General features: G+C 38.0%; 2 protein-coding genes across 2 annotated transcripts; one reads left to right on the forward strand and one right to left on the reverse strand.

The window, feature by feature from the left end:
- The first annotated feature begins 10,157 nt into the window (after positions 1-10,157).
- On the forward strand, positions 10,158-11,759 carry LOC124368192. Its single transcript, XM_046825468.1, has one exon. The coding sequence runs from the start codon at positions 10,158-10,160 to the stop codon at positions 11,757-11,759; it is 1,602 nt and encodes a 533-aa protein (XP_046681424.1).
- Positions 11,760-13,233: 1,474 nt separating this feature from the next.
- LOC124368193 lies at positions 13,234-14,472 on the reverse strand. Its single transcript, XM_046825469.1, has one exon. It carries the CDS (start codon positions 14,470-14,472, stop codon positions 13,234-13,236), a length of 1,239 nt encoding a protein of 412 aa, XP_046681425.1.
- Between the last annotated feature and the right edge of the window lie 4,683 nt (positions 14,473-19,155).

Below are 19,155 nucleotides of genomic sequence, written 5' to 3' on the forward strand. Positions count from 1 at the left end.
ACCTTTATTTAGATACCCTGTGATTGATTATCTAGCACAGGTACGAAAATTATTTAGTTTTATATATATAGCAACTATTCTTTTGACATGTACTGATTGAGTGTATTTTAAACAACGTAGAAGTCCGTCACACCATGTTTCGCGTAACAGGTTTGTTGAGGTTTCGTTACAAAATCCAAGCATGTAGCTTGTTTTAATTCTTGAGATCTATGGATAAACAAACATAGCCCACAGTATATGATCCCAGTAAACGAAAATTAAATTTTGCTAGTGTACTGAACCTTCAATTATGCTCATCTTAATTTAATGAGTGTACCTTGTAATATAATCTAACTTATTCTTGTCTATGTAGACAAGAATAAGAAAAAATCATCCTAAAAATTTTATCTTTCTGATGATATCTTCCTTAAGATGTTTTGCAGATATTTATGTTAATAAATTATGGTTATATGTCGAGATATGATTTAGCCTAGCCAATGAAAAAGTGTTCTCCTACGTTTATTGAAATCTAACTGAGTGTCATGTAACATCATCAAACTCAGTCTTATGTAGAAATCAATTTCAATGCTACATATAATATACTAATTCAGTTTGTTATGAAGATATTAAAGAAAAACCGAAAATTCTGAATGAATTTGCTGTTAATTAAATTAACAGAAAATATAAGAAATTTTTTCTTTTTAGAATTATACATAGTTATATAGCCTGGCTTAACGAAATTGGTTTTATAAAATTACTAATATTCTAACTTTCTATGTAGATCGATTAGAGACTTTAAGTGTTTTTAGTAATGTTATAACTGCTAAAGGTTATTTAATGCGAATTTGCTATATATATTGGCAAGTGACATTTCTTAATATTTTATTCCTCATCTTCAGACACTCAGTTATTAAGCAGGATTTCCGCCCTTAGTTAAAGTGTTATTTATTTTCCTGATTTTCTGATACATTATTTAAGCGTGTTGAATATCGTGTTGAAACTATACTACCAACCACTGAAAATTAGAAACTAAACAGTACTAATATTTTCTTTACTTTCGCTATTAATAAATATTTCCCGTTTTTGTCCACGACAGGGATAATATGCATCAAATTGATACAAAAGCTTTTGTTGCGTTTCTTAACTTATTTTGTATTGCATTTTTCCATTATCATTACATCATATTTCTGCTAATTACACTACTGATTTATTATGTCACAGAGAATTTATTGAACAACTTTAAGAATCTTGTGGTAAAGAGAAAAAGTTACATAAAACAGATTTAATTTAGTTGGATAATATAAGGAGCTTTTCTGAAAAAAAAATAAGGATAACTGCTAAGTCAATAATAACGTTAAACTATGACACTTTATTTACAGGAATAATATTTGATTCAACTATACATTTTGCTTTTATCGAGAGTTGAAGTGGTTGGAAAACCTTTTTAAACTTATGTTTATCTTAAAAGGATTCATTCCAAAATCCAACTTCCAAGCTCCTTAAGCAAACTTAATTTACATTTCGTTGCCATTACGATAATGTAGCACTCTGCAAATTAAACTCTTCAACTGCTCACATTATTAAACATTACCGTTTTCAATTATGATATGAAACCCAAATTATCAATATATATTAGAGACATATTTTACAATGTACTAGTACGGCACACTACATTGCGCGTGAGAGTTCATTTATTTAGTTCATTTTTATAAAACAATTACGTATATTAAAGTACTTAAGGCCCTTTTACTCTTTTAATCTCTTAGCTTAGCAAGGCCTATCACTCGGAAGGCTAGAAAAACCTATTTTGCCTCTCTGTCCGAACGTAACTCGAAAACGAAATTACGTTTTTTACGATTGAATAACATTTCATATATATATAATAGATTTACAAATCTGTCCATACATTATAAAATACAATTTTATATTTCATGATGAAAAATATCTTTAAAATAAAATAAACTTGTCTATATTATGATATTCTTCCCTTAATTTCACTATGCTGCCTTTATCATACGTTAACTTACTTATATATGATATTGGCTTGACCAAGAAGGAAAATCTGTACCATAGCTAACAGTGAATACCGGATGTAGGACGGCAGGTAACGGTAGCTGGACCAAGGTAAACAGAAGAGTTTGCCAATGTCGGGCCTTACGCAAACAAACTGACAGATGAAGTGCTACCTGTTAATTTACACAATGAGAGAGCGGTACTCTCTCCATACACTTTCATTTTATCAGTATTTTATAATAATATTGAACTTTCTTCTTTCAGTACATTAGTAGCCTACCTAAATCTATATCTCTATCTAACAACTACCTATGCCTTTAGCGCTGTAGATCTCTTGTATTTTATTAAGAGCACAGAACTATAACCTTCTATTCCTTCACTTCTTCCTTCCTATATTATTTCAATCGTGTACAATGCAACGTAAATTCCTAATTTGCGTAATCAATCAATTCATTGTGTATTATATAGAAATACTTTAATTTCCCCCATTCTTCATCAGACCGATCTTTTATTCTACAAATTGTTCCTACAGCTTTTTAATTTTCTTTTTCTTCTGGCAATAATAAAAACGTCTGATGTTATATCAGTTTAGAATGTATAGCCTTCGGTGTGTTGTGATTTCTTAAAAAGTACATTTTAAACTTTACGAATATAATAATTTCAAATATTAAAATAAAATAGCTAGCGATAAAAATCAAATAAGTGTTACCATTGGGGCAGAGAACTTTTGGTTTATTGAAAATCATTATAAAATGTCTTTTGGTATCATTAGATAATTTGTCTGTAAAAGTCCTTAAATCCATTAAATATAAATGATACAGCATTTTTAATGATATCAAAGCTTGAATTTTAAAAGGAATTTCTCCAAGTAATTTAAGCTTTTCCTTTTCGTAAAGTAATATTATTTCTTTATAATCCGAAATGTTCAACGCGGAATTAGTATGAAAGCGGTAAGTTGTATATACCCACTAAAAATTTATATCTACTAGATATATGAGTGGACGTTGTATATACTCAACTGTAGATAATACAGATTTTGTTAAATCAAATATTGGACTAATATGGACTGAGAAGAGAGACTAATTAAAATGAACTAATTACTAATTAAGTCCACTGTTTGTATGAGTGAAAACTCTAAGTTAAATTACTTTTGTGACGTTTTCACATTCTGTGTTATAATATACGTACTAGTTTCTAATTAAATTATTATTGTAGGGCTATACAGGGTGGAATGAGGTAACTATGTATACGTTGATTAATTGCTTGTTCAGAAATAATGACTCGTTTGTATTGTGTAACTGATTTAGTATAACTCTATATACTCTTATCAGATTCAAACGAAATGAACATTATTACGTAGGTTTATTATTTATAAAGACATACAAAAATGTTTATTTTTTTATAATAATGGTAAGCAAAGTATCTAAATACAAGCTCGGATATGTGATACTTAGGGAGCACATATTTTTTCAGAAAAATAAAACTTGTACAATCTCCAATATATGTATTTTTATAGCATAATAGAGGCCTGGTAAAACTGGATCATTGGTTTAAAGTAATTTTATAAAATCATTATAAGTACTGCAAGGATGTAGTGTTGTGGACTTCATTGCTATTGAATAGTTACAATAATTTAAGTTAGGTGTCTAACCTTTAGTAGACCACTTTAACTTATTTAGGTATTTGAATAAAAGTTTAAGTTCAGTTTTTTACATAAAATACTATAAGTTTTCACTGTGTGATTTGTATTTAGGTTTTTGTTATGTGGTAAGCATAACATTTATAGATAGATTGAAGAGGTCCATCTGGCTTATCTTGATAACCCAGAATATTATTGGTGCTTAAGATTCTTTTAGTAGCAAAGTGTTCTAATAAGATTATTGATAAGCTGTACATTAAAACACGAATTTATCTTCATATATTAAAAACAGCTTATAGGATAGTAATTAAATTTATTAATTACTTATCACTCGTTAAATAGATTCATTATTTATGAAATTTTTGACTAAACAAACTTAGAATTATATTATATGAACAAAGTTTTAGCTCATGTACATTAATTTATACCACACAACCGTTATTTAACAATATATGTATACGTTTTTATATCTTCACACGCTACATATATGTTCACATGAGAATAGAGGTTGTATAAATTAACTTGTCAGATAAATGGTTTACTTTTCACTGCACTTTATATTAATATCCTGGGTAGGGTCATTCGTCGCATCCGTGTCATTTTAAAAGATTGATTTATCATTGTAACACAAAACTGTAACATTATATTTACAAGTAAAAAATCTTATTAATACATTTAACATTTATTTTCTAGTTTTATATAAAAGTAATAGTATACAAGTAAATTTACCAGAGCAACATTTTTCAGACCCACGGAATACAGTACAATCTCAAACAATAGAGATTTATTCTTTTACCTCCAAAATTAACCATCCATAGGAGTTACACTAATTAATTATACTGATACTAAGAAAAATAGTATGGATTAAGTGTCAGCATCAGTTAATATATTAAGAAGCCTTCATTGTGGTATTATGTACTATTTCCTGAACATAAATATATCAAAGTATTTTATATTTATAAAATAAAAACCCTATAAATTCTTAGTCAATAATAAACCAAAGGCCCCATCCTTATCATTCATAAAAATTATCTTTTAATTTAATTGACAGGAACTAAATTTCTACACATCCCCATTTTAATGCAGTGTTACGTTGATGCATAAGAAATATTATATAATTAAGCCAGTACTTGCAGTAGCTCATTTAATTTTTTCGTAAGCAGAAACTAAATTATTATCTGGATGTATTGAGTACTGTTAATAAGGCTCGGTGTTACACAACATCAGATTGTTGGTTTTCTAAATTAATAAAGATCAGCCATTTTCACTCCGCTTTTTCCATCTATAGGTAATTTGTTTTTGTATACATTTCCTCTTCGTAGAATATTGGCTAGAGATTATTTATTCAAAAGTAATCATATCAAAAGAAAACTTACGTATGTAACAATTGTAAGAACAAAATTTTATGAGTCAATTATATTGTGGTTTTGTTTCCCAAATATATTATAAAAATTATGTTACACGTTTGTAATATTAAAAGAAAATTTAATCTTATTCCAAAATTTTGTAGTACAAATTTTCTAATAAGATTTTGTTATTGCTTAGTAACTGTTTGGTAGTAAGCATCGTGAACGGTATGCATTTATATTACCTACAACGTAAACGTTTCATATCCCTACCTATACATTGTATTTTCCCCTGTAACCTACACAACCTTTGAACTAACCATCCTACGTAGCGTGAGTCGTCTATAAATTTACTATGAGATTCCTTCTAGGATTTTCTTTCACATGTGTGATGCTCCTAGACATACAGGGTGAGGCGGACCACCCGTAGAGTACATATAGCGGCCAAACAAAACGAGGTAGATTATTCGTAACAACTTAAAACCCCCTTTTTCCACCCCATAGAATTTGGAGAAATTATTTTGAAATCTCTAAAACTCCCCTAAAGGGTAGTTTTTCGGGGGGTACACCGAAACGTAAAAAAATCAGGGGTTTGTGGGTAAATTTATTGCAACTACCTGCACAAATGTAGAGAGACGATATTTTTATTTAAAAATAATGATGAGATGGCTTATCGAAAAATATCATCAAATGCCACCCTGTACATAAGGGGCAAGATAGGTTCAAAATTTTTTCATCAAAATAATCTGTGAAAAAATACCTTTAAAATGAGGTATAACTCAAAATACATTTACGTTTGAAAATTTAAAAAAAACACCCCTAGCCCCCAAAAACTACCCTTTAGGGGAGTTTTAGAGATTTCAAAATAATTTCTCCGAATTCTTTGGGGTGGAAATAGGGGGGTTTAAGTTGTTACGAATAATCTACCTCGTTTGGTTTGGCCGCTATACGTACTGTACGGGTGGTTTGCCTCACCCTGTATATATATATATATTTGCAAACATATAGTGTAGATGTCAATAACTACTTGCCTTGCCAAACATAATTATGGCATGAAGTCTAACCCTCAAGCTAATATTATTAAGCTTAAAGATTATACGTTAGAAAATGTATGAAACAATAATTATGAAATCGATAATGTTTATCGTAATCGATAATGCCACCATTATGTTATTACAAGGTGGTATGAAATAATATAATAACGGTAACTCATTTTCAAATCTGTAAAAAGGAATCGTATAGTAAAGTGACTCATATTGAATTATTTTTATCCCAGGGTAAAACGTTTATCTGCAATTAGAAAATATCTTAAATTTATTTTAACAATCAATATCCATAGCCTAAAATTAAAGTCCATTTCAGCACTAATTTTTATACACGGTTTTTGATAATTTCACACTTGTTTACAAAGACCAAACATCCCAAAAATATCCAACCTCTCGCCCATCACTACACCGACTCTTTGATCACATTTCTGAAACTCAATGCGTAATTTTTTCAGATAAACGTGCGTTTTAAATCCAACCCTTACTCCTGTCCCAAAGAAAACAATTTCTCGCTAACGTTTGGTATCTCCTGTGAAATTTTATATGTCGTGGTATCTCTATCTAGTTAAGTATTTCCGTACCAAATTAACATATTTACTTTATAAGGATCAAGGCTTGGCTAAATATAATTATGTAGTAGTAAATTGCATGAAGTTCACTTGTAAATAAAATCAAAGTTTAACATAAGCGTTGCTATGAAAATTATTCGCTTAGTGATCGTTTGATAATAAATATCAAATGAAAATATAAAACAAATATTACATAGGAATTTCAAATTTGGACGTTAGAGATACTGAATTTCCTTCCAGGTTTGTTTGTTTGGAAATTAGAAATTGAAAACTTTAAAACAAGTTTTCTCTATTAACATTGATATTTCAATGCACGACCGACTTGCTAATCGCTGTTTATAGTTGTAGAATCCTATTAGAATGACCTACAAGAATTAGTGTATGCAACTTGTCTGTTATTAAACATTATCTCCTCAAAAACAAATCCTGGGTAGTTTATTCTAGCAAGAATGATTTATTCCATGAATTCTTAATACGACAAAGGTAGGTAATTTTTACGCTGAATTTTACAACAATATTGTTTTTAAATATTCGTGTTTGTGTAAAAGTATTACTGAATATTATATTTCAAAAAAACATCATATAGTAGAAGACATAAGTAGATATGTAACGCCGGTTTACCGACGCCCCAAAGACGAGGATGAGACGACGAGGTCAGTCACGTGACCGCGGCCATCTTGGATCACGTGACCGCGGCCATCTTGGATCACGTGACCGCGGCCATCTTGGATCACGTGACCGCGGCCATCTTGGATCACGTGACCGCGGGAATTTTTCCCTCACTCGCGGGAATTTTTCCCTCACTCGCGGAATTTTTTCCTCCACCAGTCACGTGATCGCCGCCAGATTCATAGCTTGTTTATTACAGATTCAAAGAGTGTCCAGTACAGATTCAAAGAGTGTCCACTACAGATTTAAAGAGTGTCCAATACAGTTTCAAAGAGTGTCCATCACAGGTTCGTGGTTTGCAATTTTGCGTTTACGACTCGTATGAACACAGTAGCGCGATGACGTCAATCGGCGACCCCTGACCTCCAGACAGAGCGGCGCCAGACGCTTGTCGAGACATGTCGAGTTGCACAACACCGTTGACGTCAATGGAAAATCCCCATTGACGTCATCTCGGTCTATATAAGCCGGCCCCTCCCTCGCATCATCCTCAGTCGAGTTAGACAACGCCGTGAGTCAGTAGTGTCTGTAGTGCGCAACAAGTAACCTAACCTAACCTAACCTAACCTATATTAAGTGATTGTATTCGATATTGTTGTTGTGTTAGAGTGCATTGTATCCTCACGTTGTGATTATACTGTACAGTGATTGTGGTAGTGCCGGGTTACTAAGTAGACGATAATGGCTAGTTCCAGTTGTGATGTGTGTGGTGCAATGGTGAGGAAGTCGAACATGGCGCGGCATCGTAACACACACAAGAGCAAATCGTCCGCAGGAGTTGAACCTCATGTGCCAGAGGCCAAAAAGAAGTGTACGCGCTGCAACAAGTTCATAACGGCTTCCAACATGTCTCGCCATCTCAAGGTATGTGGATCAGCTAAAACGACTGTGGAACCTAAGAAGCCGTGTCCGCATTGTCAGCAACCGATAACCATGTCCCACTTGAGCCGTCACATTGCAAAGTGTTCACCAGGCGTCTTAAAGCGTAAGCATGGTGTAGCTACCGTTTCAGCATCACCGCCAAAGGTGCCACGCCTCGAACCGAGTACTAGCACGTCTGCCATCGGTCACGGAATCGACGACGAGATTACGGAGGTCGACAAGGCGTTCAAGGGTCACATGAAAACGTATCGCGTTGAAAACCAGCATGACATCAAGGACCCTAAAACGTTTTTGGAAAGATTCAGAGAATCGATCGCTCGCAAAATCGCACAGCACATCGAAGAACACAACATCAAAGCTAACCTCGTGTTTGAAGCCGAATACACAAAAACGACGAGTGGCGTGATTCAAAAGATGAATTTCAAAACTAAAAACAACGTGATTCTTCCAACTACGGACATTAGGGTGTATGTTAAAACGGCGATGAAAAAGCTTTTGGTCGAAATGGAAGAGTTCTACGCCAAGGGATCTGGTTGGACCTTGCACAAAATCCTCCACCTCGAGTTACGAATTAATCGTTACGTTCCACTCAGAGGCTCCAGTTACGTGGAAATGCCCAAAAAGATTGTAGCTAAACATGCAGTCGTAAACATAATGAATAACGATCAGAAATGTTTCGTGTGGTCAATCTTAGCCGCGTTGCATCCCAAGGAGTGGCAAGCGAAGCCTGAGCGTATCCACCACTATCAACCTTTTGAGCACGAACTAGACGTACATTTGGACTGTATCACTTTTCCTGTGAGTCTCGACAACGTCAAGCTGTTTGAAAAGCGATCTGGAATATCCGTAAACGTGTACTTGTACGATAAGAAACCGGTCGTCTATCCGCTGTACATTACACGAGAAGAAAAGGATAGGCATGTGGACTTGTTGTATGTCAGGGATAAAAACAACTCTCACTACTGCCTCATCAAGAATCTCAGCCGGTTAGTAAGTTCACAAATTTCAAACCATATGCACAGGACTTGGCTCTGCAAGCGCTGCTTACTACACTTTGGCACGGAAGACCTTCTAACCAAACACAAAGAAGACTGCAGCGAACACGAGGCTGTGAAAATACTGACACCGAAAGAAGGCTCTACCGTACAGTTCAAGGACTTCAAACACTCGATGAGAGTACCGTTCGTGGCTTACGCTGACTTTGAGTGTATGCTGACTCCCGTAGCCAGCAGCAGCCGGGATCCCGATGCACAAAGTTCTTACACCGAAAAGTATCAGAAACACGAAGCTGTAAGTTTCTCGTACTACTTCGTGTACTCTGACGGTGATTACAAACCGCCCACAACGTATTTCGGAACTGACGCTGCACAAGTGTTCGTGGAAAGCATCATGAACGATGCCAGGGAAAACTTTACTCAAGAGCTGCTGCTGTACCGATGGAGCTGACTCAAGACGACCTACACGAAATAGCCAACGCTCGACAGTGTCACATCTGTGGCAAGTCATTCAACGATCCCAACGATTACGAAGTTCGCGATCACGACCATCTGACGGGGAAATTCAGAGGTATGGCACACAACTCTTGCAACCTCAACTTCAAGAAACCGCACTTCCTGCCAGTGTTTGTCCATAACCTGAGCGGATACGACACCCACCTGTTTATCAAGATGTTTGGCCTCAACAACGAGACCATCGAGGTAATCCCCAACAACGAGGAACGCTACATCTCCTACACCATCGAGGTTGGACGTGGAGTGAAAATACGGTTCCTGGACTCGTTGAAATTCATGGCAAGCAGTCTAGACAAGTTGGCTAAGAACCTGTCTCCCGATCAATTCAGACACACTTCCAATTTCTACCAAGGTGAAGAACTAGAGCTGTTGGTGAAAAAAGGTGTCTATCCCTACGATTACATGGACAGCATTGAGAAGTTTGAACTTCGCACACTTCCCGCTCAGAACGACTTTTTACAACAAGCTGAACGACGCTCACGTAAAGCCTGAAGACTACCGACATGCGGTCAACGTTTGGAATACGTTTCAACGTACAGAACATGAAAGACTACACACTGTTGTACAACAAGACGGACGTACTCTTGCTGGCGGATATTATGGAGAACTTTCGCGACGTTTGCATGCAGACGTACCAGCTCGACCCAGCCTGGTACTACACGGCTCCCGGACTCGCGTGGAGTGCGATGCTCAAGACCACCGGCATAAAACTCGACCTGCTCAGTGACTACAACATGATCCTGATGATCGGCAAGGGCATTCGAGGCGGAGTGTCACAGTGCTCTAACCGGTACGCCGCAGCCAACAACCCTTATATGGAAGATTTCGATGAGGGCCAGCTGACTTCCTACCTGACGTACTTGGACGCCAACAATCTGTACGGCTGGGCAATGAGTCAAGACATGCCGTATAAGAACTTCAAGTGGTGCAACACCGACATTGACGTTACAAAAGTTCCGGATGACGCACCAACTGGCTACATTCTGGAAGTCGACTTGGAATATCCCGAACAATTACATGACCTCCACTCCGACTTGCCTCTTGCACCGGAACGTCGAGTACCGCCGGGATCGAAAGAAGAAAAGTTACTCACCACACTGCTAGGGAAGGAAAAATATGTTGTCCACTACCGGAATCTCAAACAGTATCTGTCGCTCGGCATGAAACTTAAGAAAGTCCACAGAGTGCTGAGTTTCAGTCAATCTGCCTGGCTCAAGCCCTACATCGACTTGAACACTGAGATGCGTACGCAAGCCAGGAACGAGTTTGAGAAAAATTTCTTCAAGCTCATGAATAACAGCGTGTTCGGTAAGACAATGGAAAACATCCGGAACAGAGTAGACATCCGACTAGCCACGAAAGACAAACAAGTCGACAAGTGGACTGCTCAACCAAACTTTAAGAGCAGGACGATATTCACCGAACAACTAGCAGCCGTTCACATGTCAAAAACGAAATTGATGTTCTATAAAGCAATCTACGTCGGCATGAGCATTCTGGACGTGTCGAAAACGCTGATGTACGACTTCCACTACAACGTCGTCAAGAGGCGGTACGGTGACAAAGCCCAACTTCAATATACAGACACCGACTCGCTAACGTACCACATCCAGACGACCGACTTGTACAAAGACATCAAAGACATGATCGATCTGTTCGACACCAGCGACTATCCCGAGCTCAACCGTTACAACATGCCTCGAGTCAACAAAAAGGTACTAGGGAAGATGAAAGACGAGCTCAACGGCAGAATCATGTACGAGCACGTAGGACTTCGCTGGAAAATGTACTCCAGCAGATCCGAAGGCGGAGTGATCAAAAAGTCGAAAGGTGTCAAAAAGACAACGATAGAAAACCACCTGACCTTCGACGATTACAAACAGTGTCTGTTCACCTCAGGTATACAATACGGTTCGATGAACATGATCCGGAGCTTTAAACACGACTTGTACAGCGTTGAACTCAAAAAGATTGTTCTGTCGCCTCACGATGACAAACGTTACATTCAAGACGACGGCATCGGGACTCTGCCCTGGGGACACTACAGCATCCCCGTAGAAGTTATGGCTGAGCTGGAAATCCGGTCTGCTCTGTCGACACAGTGAGACTACCTACGGTAAAAACAAATGTAAATATATTATGTAAAAACCCGTTTAGCTGAATGTAAATATTTTCACACATTGTATTTAAATAAAATGTATATATTTTTTATGTTGTTGTTTATTTTCTTTTCAGATTTCTAGTAATGTACTTATCATCACAAAAGTCTGATATAAAATAAATGTTTAATTAAAATTAAACAGTCGTGATAATAGAAGCAAACGAGCTGTAATCTGTAAGGTCGTGACCCAAGATAAACCGTTCCGAGTGTTGCGAATAATAAGTGCTTGGTATATTAAATGTTAATTAGACCATCTTACATTGATAATCTAATCATTCTTCCTCTTTCATTAGAAGGTTTGAATTGTATAGGGTTCCGGGCTGGTACTTCAGATCATTCATAACAGAAAAAATAAGTGTTTTATATCAATTTAGAAAAATACGCATATTAAGTTAACCTATGTTGTCTACCTATACTTTGTCAGGATAGATACTATTTGATACTAGAATATATACTAAAAAAGGACTTTATGCAACGCTTTAATTAGTAACTAATTAATTAACTTAATTAATCTTTGTAACTTGTACAGTAACAAGTACTTGTAGCAGTAGCAAGCTTGTTTTTTATTTCCCTGTAATCAGGGAATAGGCTTGTTCTCACTAAACAAACATCACAATAGTAGGGCCTAGTACCATTTACATACAGTTCACAGGCAATATACTGATACAGAGTCAAACTCAATGGGCCATGTGAATAAAAACTAGTATATGTACGCTACCTTTGAATCGGATCTGGATGTTTGAAAATTTCTTCAAGGATAGCCTAACTAAAACTATAATTGTTTTCCTATTTACAATTCCCTAATATTTAGGGATTATTATTAAATTAAATTATTTATTAACAATATCGGCAGTGCTATACCTATGAATATTGCAAATTTAAATATAACAGTGTATGACATACAACATTTGTAATTTTGCACACAATTTAATTGTAATGCATGGGCTGTGTTCTTACGTGGTTAGTACGTAGCTTGAACACTGAAAATTATATAATGAAATTGTATCGAATATTGAAAATTTTACAAATTCAACCAAACTTTCTTCAAACACAAGTTATAAATAGGCAAAATTAACGTTGCATTAACTTTCACTATTGGATAATATGTACTTACGAGTCACATTGAAATTCCCAATCACGTAAAAGTATTTTTTTTTCTGAATTTAAAAATAACACACGGCGATAAAGTAAACGCGTCGCGGTACTTCAGTAATGAACGCTACAGCCGTGAGAAGGCTATTGCATGTGGGATAGTTGTTTCGGACTGTTCTGACCTCAGATAACCTATTGGGTGCAGATAACACTGTGTGTACAAATATTATAGTATTAGACCTGCTTTACTAAAACACGTATTGGTGCGTTACATCTATTGGAACACGACGCTGTCCTACATAAACGAGGACACTGATAAACGAGGATCACTGAACCATGCGAATGGTGTTTCGCGTAATGTCGTACATGAACTCTGTCTGAGACACCAATATTATGTACGCCGTAGTGCCCACGTCGCCTTGAGCGGACGCAACTGCTGTAGTGAAATCCAATTCGACTTGTATATCGTTTCTGGACCTGTCTCGGCTGGTGGGATGCAAATGCGTGTCAATCACGATGATGGGGTACCTCGATTTAAAATCGTCCATGTTGACATACACGTCCGTATCGCCGTACATGAGTTTCCTAAATGTCAAGTACTGGTCGTACAACAGCCTGTAGTTTTGAGCCGTCATATCGCAGTTTTGCATTTCTGCCGGATAGCGGTGTCCGTTGATTTTTACCGACACATTCTTCAAGTTGCAATGATCGAATCGACTTGGATTTTTCTTTTGCTTGTTGGCGCGGTCTGTTTGCAGTGCAACGATAATGAATTTGGGATTGTACACGTTACGATAGAGGCCGGTGACGTCAAAGTTGAACGTTGAACCGAACACGCCTTTCTTATCGATACACTGCCACTGCAAGTAAGTGTATTTCAGCGAATCCTTATCACTCATTTGTTTGAGACCGGCAATCAGCTGGCTTTTGGCGTTTGTCTCGTACTCGACCAACGGAACACGCAACACAAACGATTTGATTACAACTTTACCGTCTGCCGGTTCAGTTGCTCCTTGTGCATTACCCGACCAGTGGTATATAGCGTCATTGTCTTCGGCTCGAGTGAACGTGATCTCAAACCCGCCCTTGTACATTGGGTGACGCAAATGGTCAAAGAATCCCAGACCCAAGTGGCCGAGTGTACCCAACGCTTCGAACTTGCCGCCGCCACTAAACTTGGAAATGAAACCGCTAGTCGGCAACATGTACATTTGCGACTTACTGTAGCTCACCAATCCTTTCACTTGACTCGTAATGCCGGGATGGTCCACGCTGTCGAGCAGAGTGTTGTGTTTTTTCAGTTCGATTCGCGAAAACAGATACGCTGGAAAATTGTCAATCAGTTGAATTGTCGACGCTGCGGGGTATTCGGTACCGTCAGATTTCTTGACCAACTCTCCGTGTATGTGGTACATTATGCGAGAATCGTAAAACGCATCTCCGTGATCCAATTTGAAAACCGTATAGTTGTTTGGCGTATTGAAATTTAGGTCCGAGACCGGCATCACGGTCCGGTACTCGCTCCGCTCTATTCCAGTAACTTGTTCTTCGTACAACTTGTCCATTCTCGTGTATCTACCCGGGATGGTTGTGCCCGTATCTAACACTATCTAACATTGCTTTACGACATTACTTGTATTCAATACGATATACAAATAAAGTTTTACTAGTGTTTAAGCGTCAGATCTGAGGTGTAACAACTTTGATACCATAACATGTAATTGTTTCAAAATGATATCTTCCATGCAACTGACTTGTAACGCGCTCGTGGAACACGGTCAGAATGTACGGCAGACTTTAGTAAAACCTAGAATTTGCTGATTATGCACGATCCGGAACCAGATCCAAATAAATGTAACTGATGACATCGTCGTTTAACAGAGCGGTATTGTTTTGATCCGTGATTGCTAGTTTTATCTGTTGCAGCTTATGTAGCCCTTGTCGCACAGGCACATAGTGAGGATAATGTGGTCTCTCTGATATTTTATAACCGTGCGGCACATCGGGATAGAACTGATACAATATTGCCGTCTCTTGGTGTTTGTGTTGGTGCACGTCGTGACTCACATAACTGTTTTCCACAATGTCGCAGTGTACTTCGACTATTCCCACTGGTCTTAGATTTGGTGGGTTAGTTGCTGTTACTGTTTCATCAGCATTATATGTAGTGCTACGCTGATCAAAACCGAGGAGTGCACAAAGATTCGAATCCATTCGAAAATTGTACGGTGATCTGAGAACGATGCGATCGCCATTTCTTGTAATCTTGAGATAGGTTTCAAATTTCTGTTGCAACGATTCCATCGTCCAGTAACCGGGTTCTAGAGTTATTACGTGTTCTCCCTGATCGTTCAGTGTAAAGACAACGTGTGCCGTCTTTCGCAGGTTGTAGATATTGTTTTCCGAGTAGAAACCAATCAGAGCCACTTTGTATTTCACGGTGTCGTCCAAGTGGATTGGATGCTCGAAATGCAAGTTCAGCACGGAACCTTTACCGAAGAGTTTTAACACAGGCATTATTACTCTATATCCAAGTTCAAGTCCAAGTCTATACTAGTATACTTACTATAGTACTGTGTCTATATGGAAGCGTGCATCGCACGTATACGCTATACACTACTCTATTGGAGAAAACACTTTTTCATACAGTTCTGATACCGTATTTGCGCATTGACGCTTCCAGTTTTCGAGTTGTTCGAACCTTGTATTAAGCCTCCTAATGTTTTCTTGCAGTGTAAACGAAGTTTGCTCGTTTAATCTCCTCGAGAGGTCGTCAATTTCTTTTCTGATCACACGTCGTGTTCGTCTACAGATTTTGCAGCGTTTACGATCCGTCTGTTTTTCACGTTTACTTTGTTGTTGATAAACTTTACCTTGCTGGTGAGCTCATCTGTGTGAGACTTTAAATCGTTCTGAACCGTTTCCACAGTATGTCGTAAAGTTTCTAAATTTACTTCGCTCCTGAAAGACTCCAATCTTTCGTTTATTTGCGCTTCCACGTGTTGTTTGATAGTTGTTTGATCGCCATATGGTGAAGCAAAATCTTTCAACTTTTCATTTACTTGTGCTTCAACATATTGTTTGATCATCATACTATCGTCATTGGCAGACGTCAACTTTTCATTTATTCGAGCATCCACATATTTTAATACATTGGTTTCATCACTTATCATTACTTCGTTGAATCTGTTCACTGCAAACATTATGCAAACCAAGATTTCCAATTGTATTTATCTTTCTCCAACGCGCTTTCTATATCAGTAAAGCTTTTGCAACCAGACATGTATAGCCTTAACACTTCCAGGCACAAGTGTCCACATATGGGCTGGTCGTCGTAGTCTTGAATTCGTTTGGTGTTTGTACATCAGATTCTCTGGACCCAAGTAGCGGACTAGTTCCCGCGGTGGCTGACTGTCACCGTACGAGTCGAAGTAGACTTTGCTGTGGTCCATCTTCATGTAACACGTCCAGTGTGTACCGTCCGAATCCAGATCGCCGAGATTGATTATGCCGCATTCGATGCGATGCGGTTTGACCGGTAACGCTTCTCGCATAAATACACCGCGAAAGTTGGGAATGTTCAGTCTACGAGCCCACACGTTCAAATCACTCGCTGACATTGGTTTAATATGCTTAACTATGTTTTTTAAACAACGATAAAAGTTTTCCATCTATACGTTTACGGAGACCGTTGCCACTGGGATCTTTTTCGATGATGGAATCGAGTTCGTTGTCAATCAGGTTCTTCAGCCACGGGACAAGTTGCTCTTTCAGCAACGGTGCAATTTTCCGTCTCACTAGCGGTGATACGAATTTCTTTCCGTACGGCACACTGTCCTCTACGAATCCCAACACTTCTTTCAGTAGCCCACCGTCAACGTTTTTCTCTAGCTGTCCGTACTCCAGTGACAGTCGTATACCGCTGTTGTTCTTTATCGCTCTCTGCACCGCTTTGTGCTGTCTATCCGTCAACATGATTGTATCACCATCACCACTGCTCGACAATTGATCTTTCGCAATACCGATCACTGCCGATCTGCGTTTCTTGTAGGCGATGCGCAGCTTACGCTTCTGACCCTCGGTCAGTTTTATTTTGTGTTTGTGTAATTCACTCATTCTGTTACTGTAAGAAATCGCATATGTAAATATGTCTGATATTGTATAAGTATTACATCTGACACCTTGTCAGTTAATATAGGGAAACATGGAAAGCTATTGTCATAAGTGTAAGACGAAAACTGCATCGCTCAAACAACAAACAGTAAAGCTTCGCTCCAATAACAGATGGCGGTAAAAGTCGGTGTGTGGAAAGTGTGGCTCAAAAAAGAGCACGTTCATAAAACTCTCACCTTTAGTAGAGGCGAGGGAACTGCACAAACCGGTAATAAAAAAGTTTCCGAGACGGCGTATAGTAACTTTGGGCATCGACGACTTGTGGGCTGCCGACTTAGTAATAATGACGGCTTACTCTAAAGTCAACCGAGGCTTCAAATACATGTTGAACGTTATTGACACGTTCAGTAAGTACGCTTGGTCGGAGCCGTTAAAGACAAAGAGTGGTGTGGACGTGGCCAGGGCTTTCGAATCGATACTGAAAAGAGCCGCGGATGCAGATCACAGGCCACCCAACTTGTTGCACACGGACAAGGGCCGCGAATTTGAAAACAAAGACTTTAAGCAACTGCTGAAACGGTACAGTATAAAAATGTACCACACGGAGAACGAGGAAAAGAGCGCCATCGTGGAACGGTTCAACCGGACGCTCAACAACAAAATGAAAATAGAGTTTGAGGCGAGAAACTCGTTCAAGTGGCTCGACATCCTGCAACTGTTAGTCGCACAGTACAATGAGGCGGACATGCACAGATCAATCGGCATGACACCGTCAGACGTTGATGAAACAAACGAAAATCAAATATTACTAAAGTTCAATAAATTGAAATCAAAGATACCCATTAGAAAACCTAAACTGAAAGTGGGTGACCGTGTGCGCATCACTGTGAAAAAGGAAGCGTTTGCCAACAAGTACAAAAGCAATTGGACGCGAGAGATTTTCACGGTTTCTAAAGTCATTGACACTAGACCGGTTACGTACAGAATCACTGACGCTCAAGGTGAAGAAATAGAAGGGTCATTTTACGAGAAGGAATTACAGAAAACTGTCTTGTAATACACATAGACTATACTATTCTTTGACGTATGTTACAGTATAGTAGTCAACCATGGCCAATCGCACACCAATACAAGTCAACACAATATCTTCATCGTCCTCGCCAAATTATTCTGAGTCCACAGATGTCATAAGAGCTTTGAACCGATTGTTTGGTGAGACCGACGACTAGGTCTAAATACTACATTAGAAATACACGTAACGTTATTTTGACGGCTAGACACGTAGACGCATTACTGTATATTGATGGTGCACTGGTTTGCATGTATATTAGTCTGTAAAATGGACATAAAAGTATACTGCAAAGAATCGCTAGCAAATAGCGCAGCTCTTATACCGCAGCCACTTCGCTGTCTGATAGTCGGCACATCGGGATGTGGAAAAACCAATCTGTTGTTGAATCTGGTGTACAACGAGAAAGGAGTCAAGTTTAAAAAGCTGTACGTGTTCAGTCGGTCTATACACCAGACGGCTTACACAGACATGTTGCAGACGTTTACGAGTATCGAGAAAAAACTTTGTACGAAAATCGCTTACTTCTTTAGCAGTTGTGAGGATCTCATATCGGTGGAAGAATGTGACCGTAACGCGTTGGTCGTGTTTTGACGATTGTCTGATGGAGCAGCAAGACAAAATTAAAGATTACTTTATTCGCAGCCGACACAAACAGATATCGTGCGTGTACTTGAGTCAGAGTTATGGGAAAGTTGACATGCAAGTGATTCGTAATAATGTGAACATGTTGTGCGTGTTTAAAACAAAACAAACATTAGAGCAAACGAATATACGACGACTTTGTTGGATCGGACATGACGTATCGTGAATTTGAAACTTTATGCAGAAAGTGTTGGTCTCAGCCGCACGGATTTATTTCAATAGACATGACGAGGAAAGCGCATAACGGTAAATACAAGTTCATGCTCAACGAAGTGATACATGCAACATCAACGTTTCCCTAATAACGCAGATATACGCAAATATTTTTTAAACGACATATCACCGTTCTACCATTAACGATGATACACGCAAATATTTTTTTAAACGACATATCACCGTTCTACCATTGACGATGATATAC

This window comes from Homalodisca vitripennis, chromosome 8 (assembly GCF_021130785.1).
Source record: "Homalodisca vitripennis isolate AUS2020 chromosome 8, UT_GWSS_2.1, whole genome shotgun sequence".
Classification (NCBI taxonomy): domain Eukaryota; kingdom Metazoa; phylum Arthropoda; class Insecta; order Hemiptera; family Cicadellidae; genus Homalodisca; species Homalodisca vitripennis.

What these genes read in the sequence shown, in the direction of transcription:
- LOC124368192 (XM_046825468.1), top strand. Translation starts at nt 10,158, where the DNA reads ATGCGGTCAACGTTTGGAATACGTTTCAACGTACAGAACATGAAAGAC.
- LOC124368193 (XM_046825469.1), bottom strand. Translation starts at nt 14,472, where the DNA reads ATGGACAAGTTGTACGAAGAACAAGTTACTGGAATAGAGCGGAGCGAG.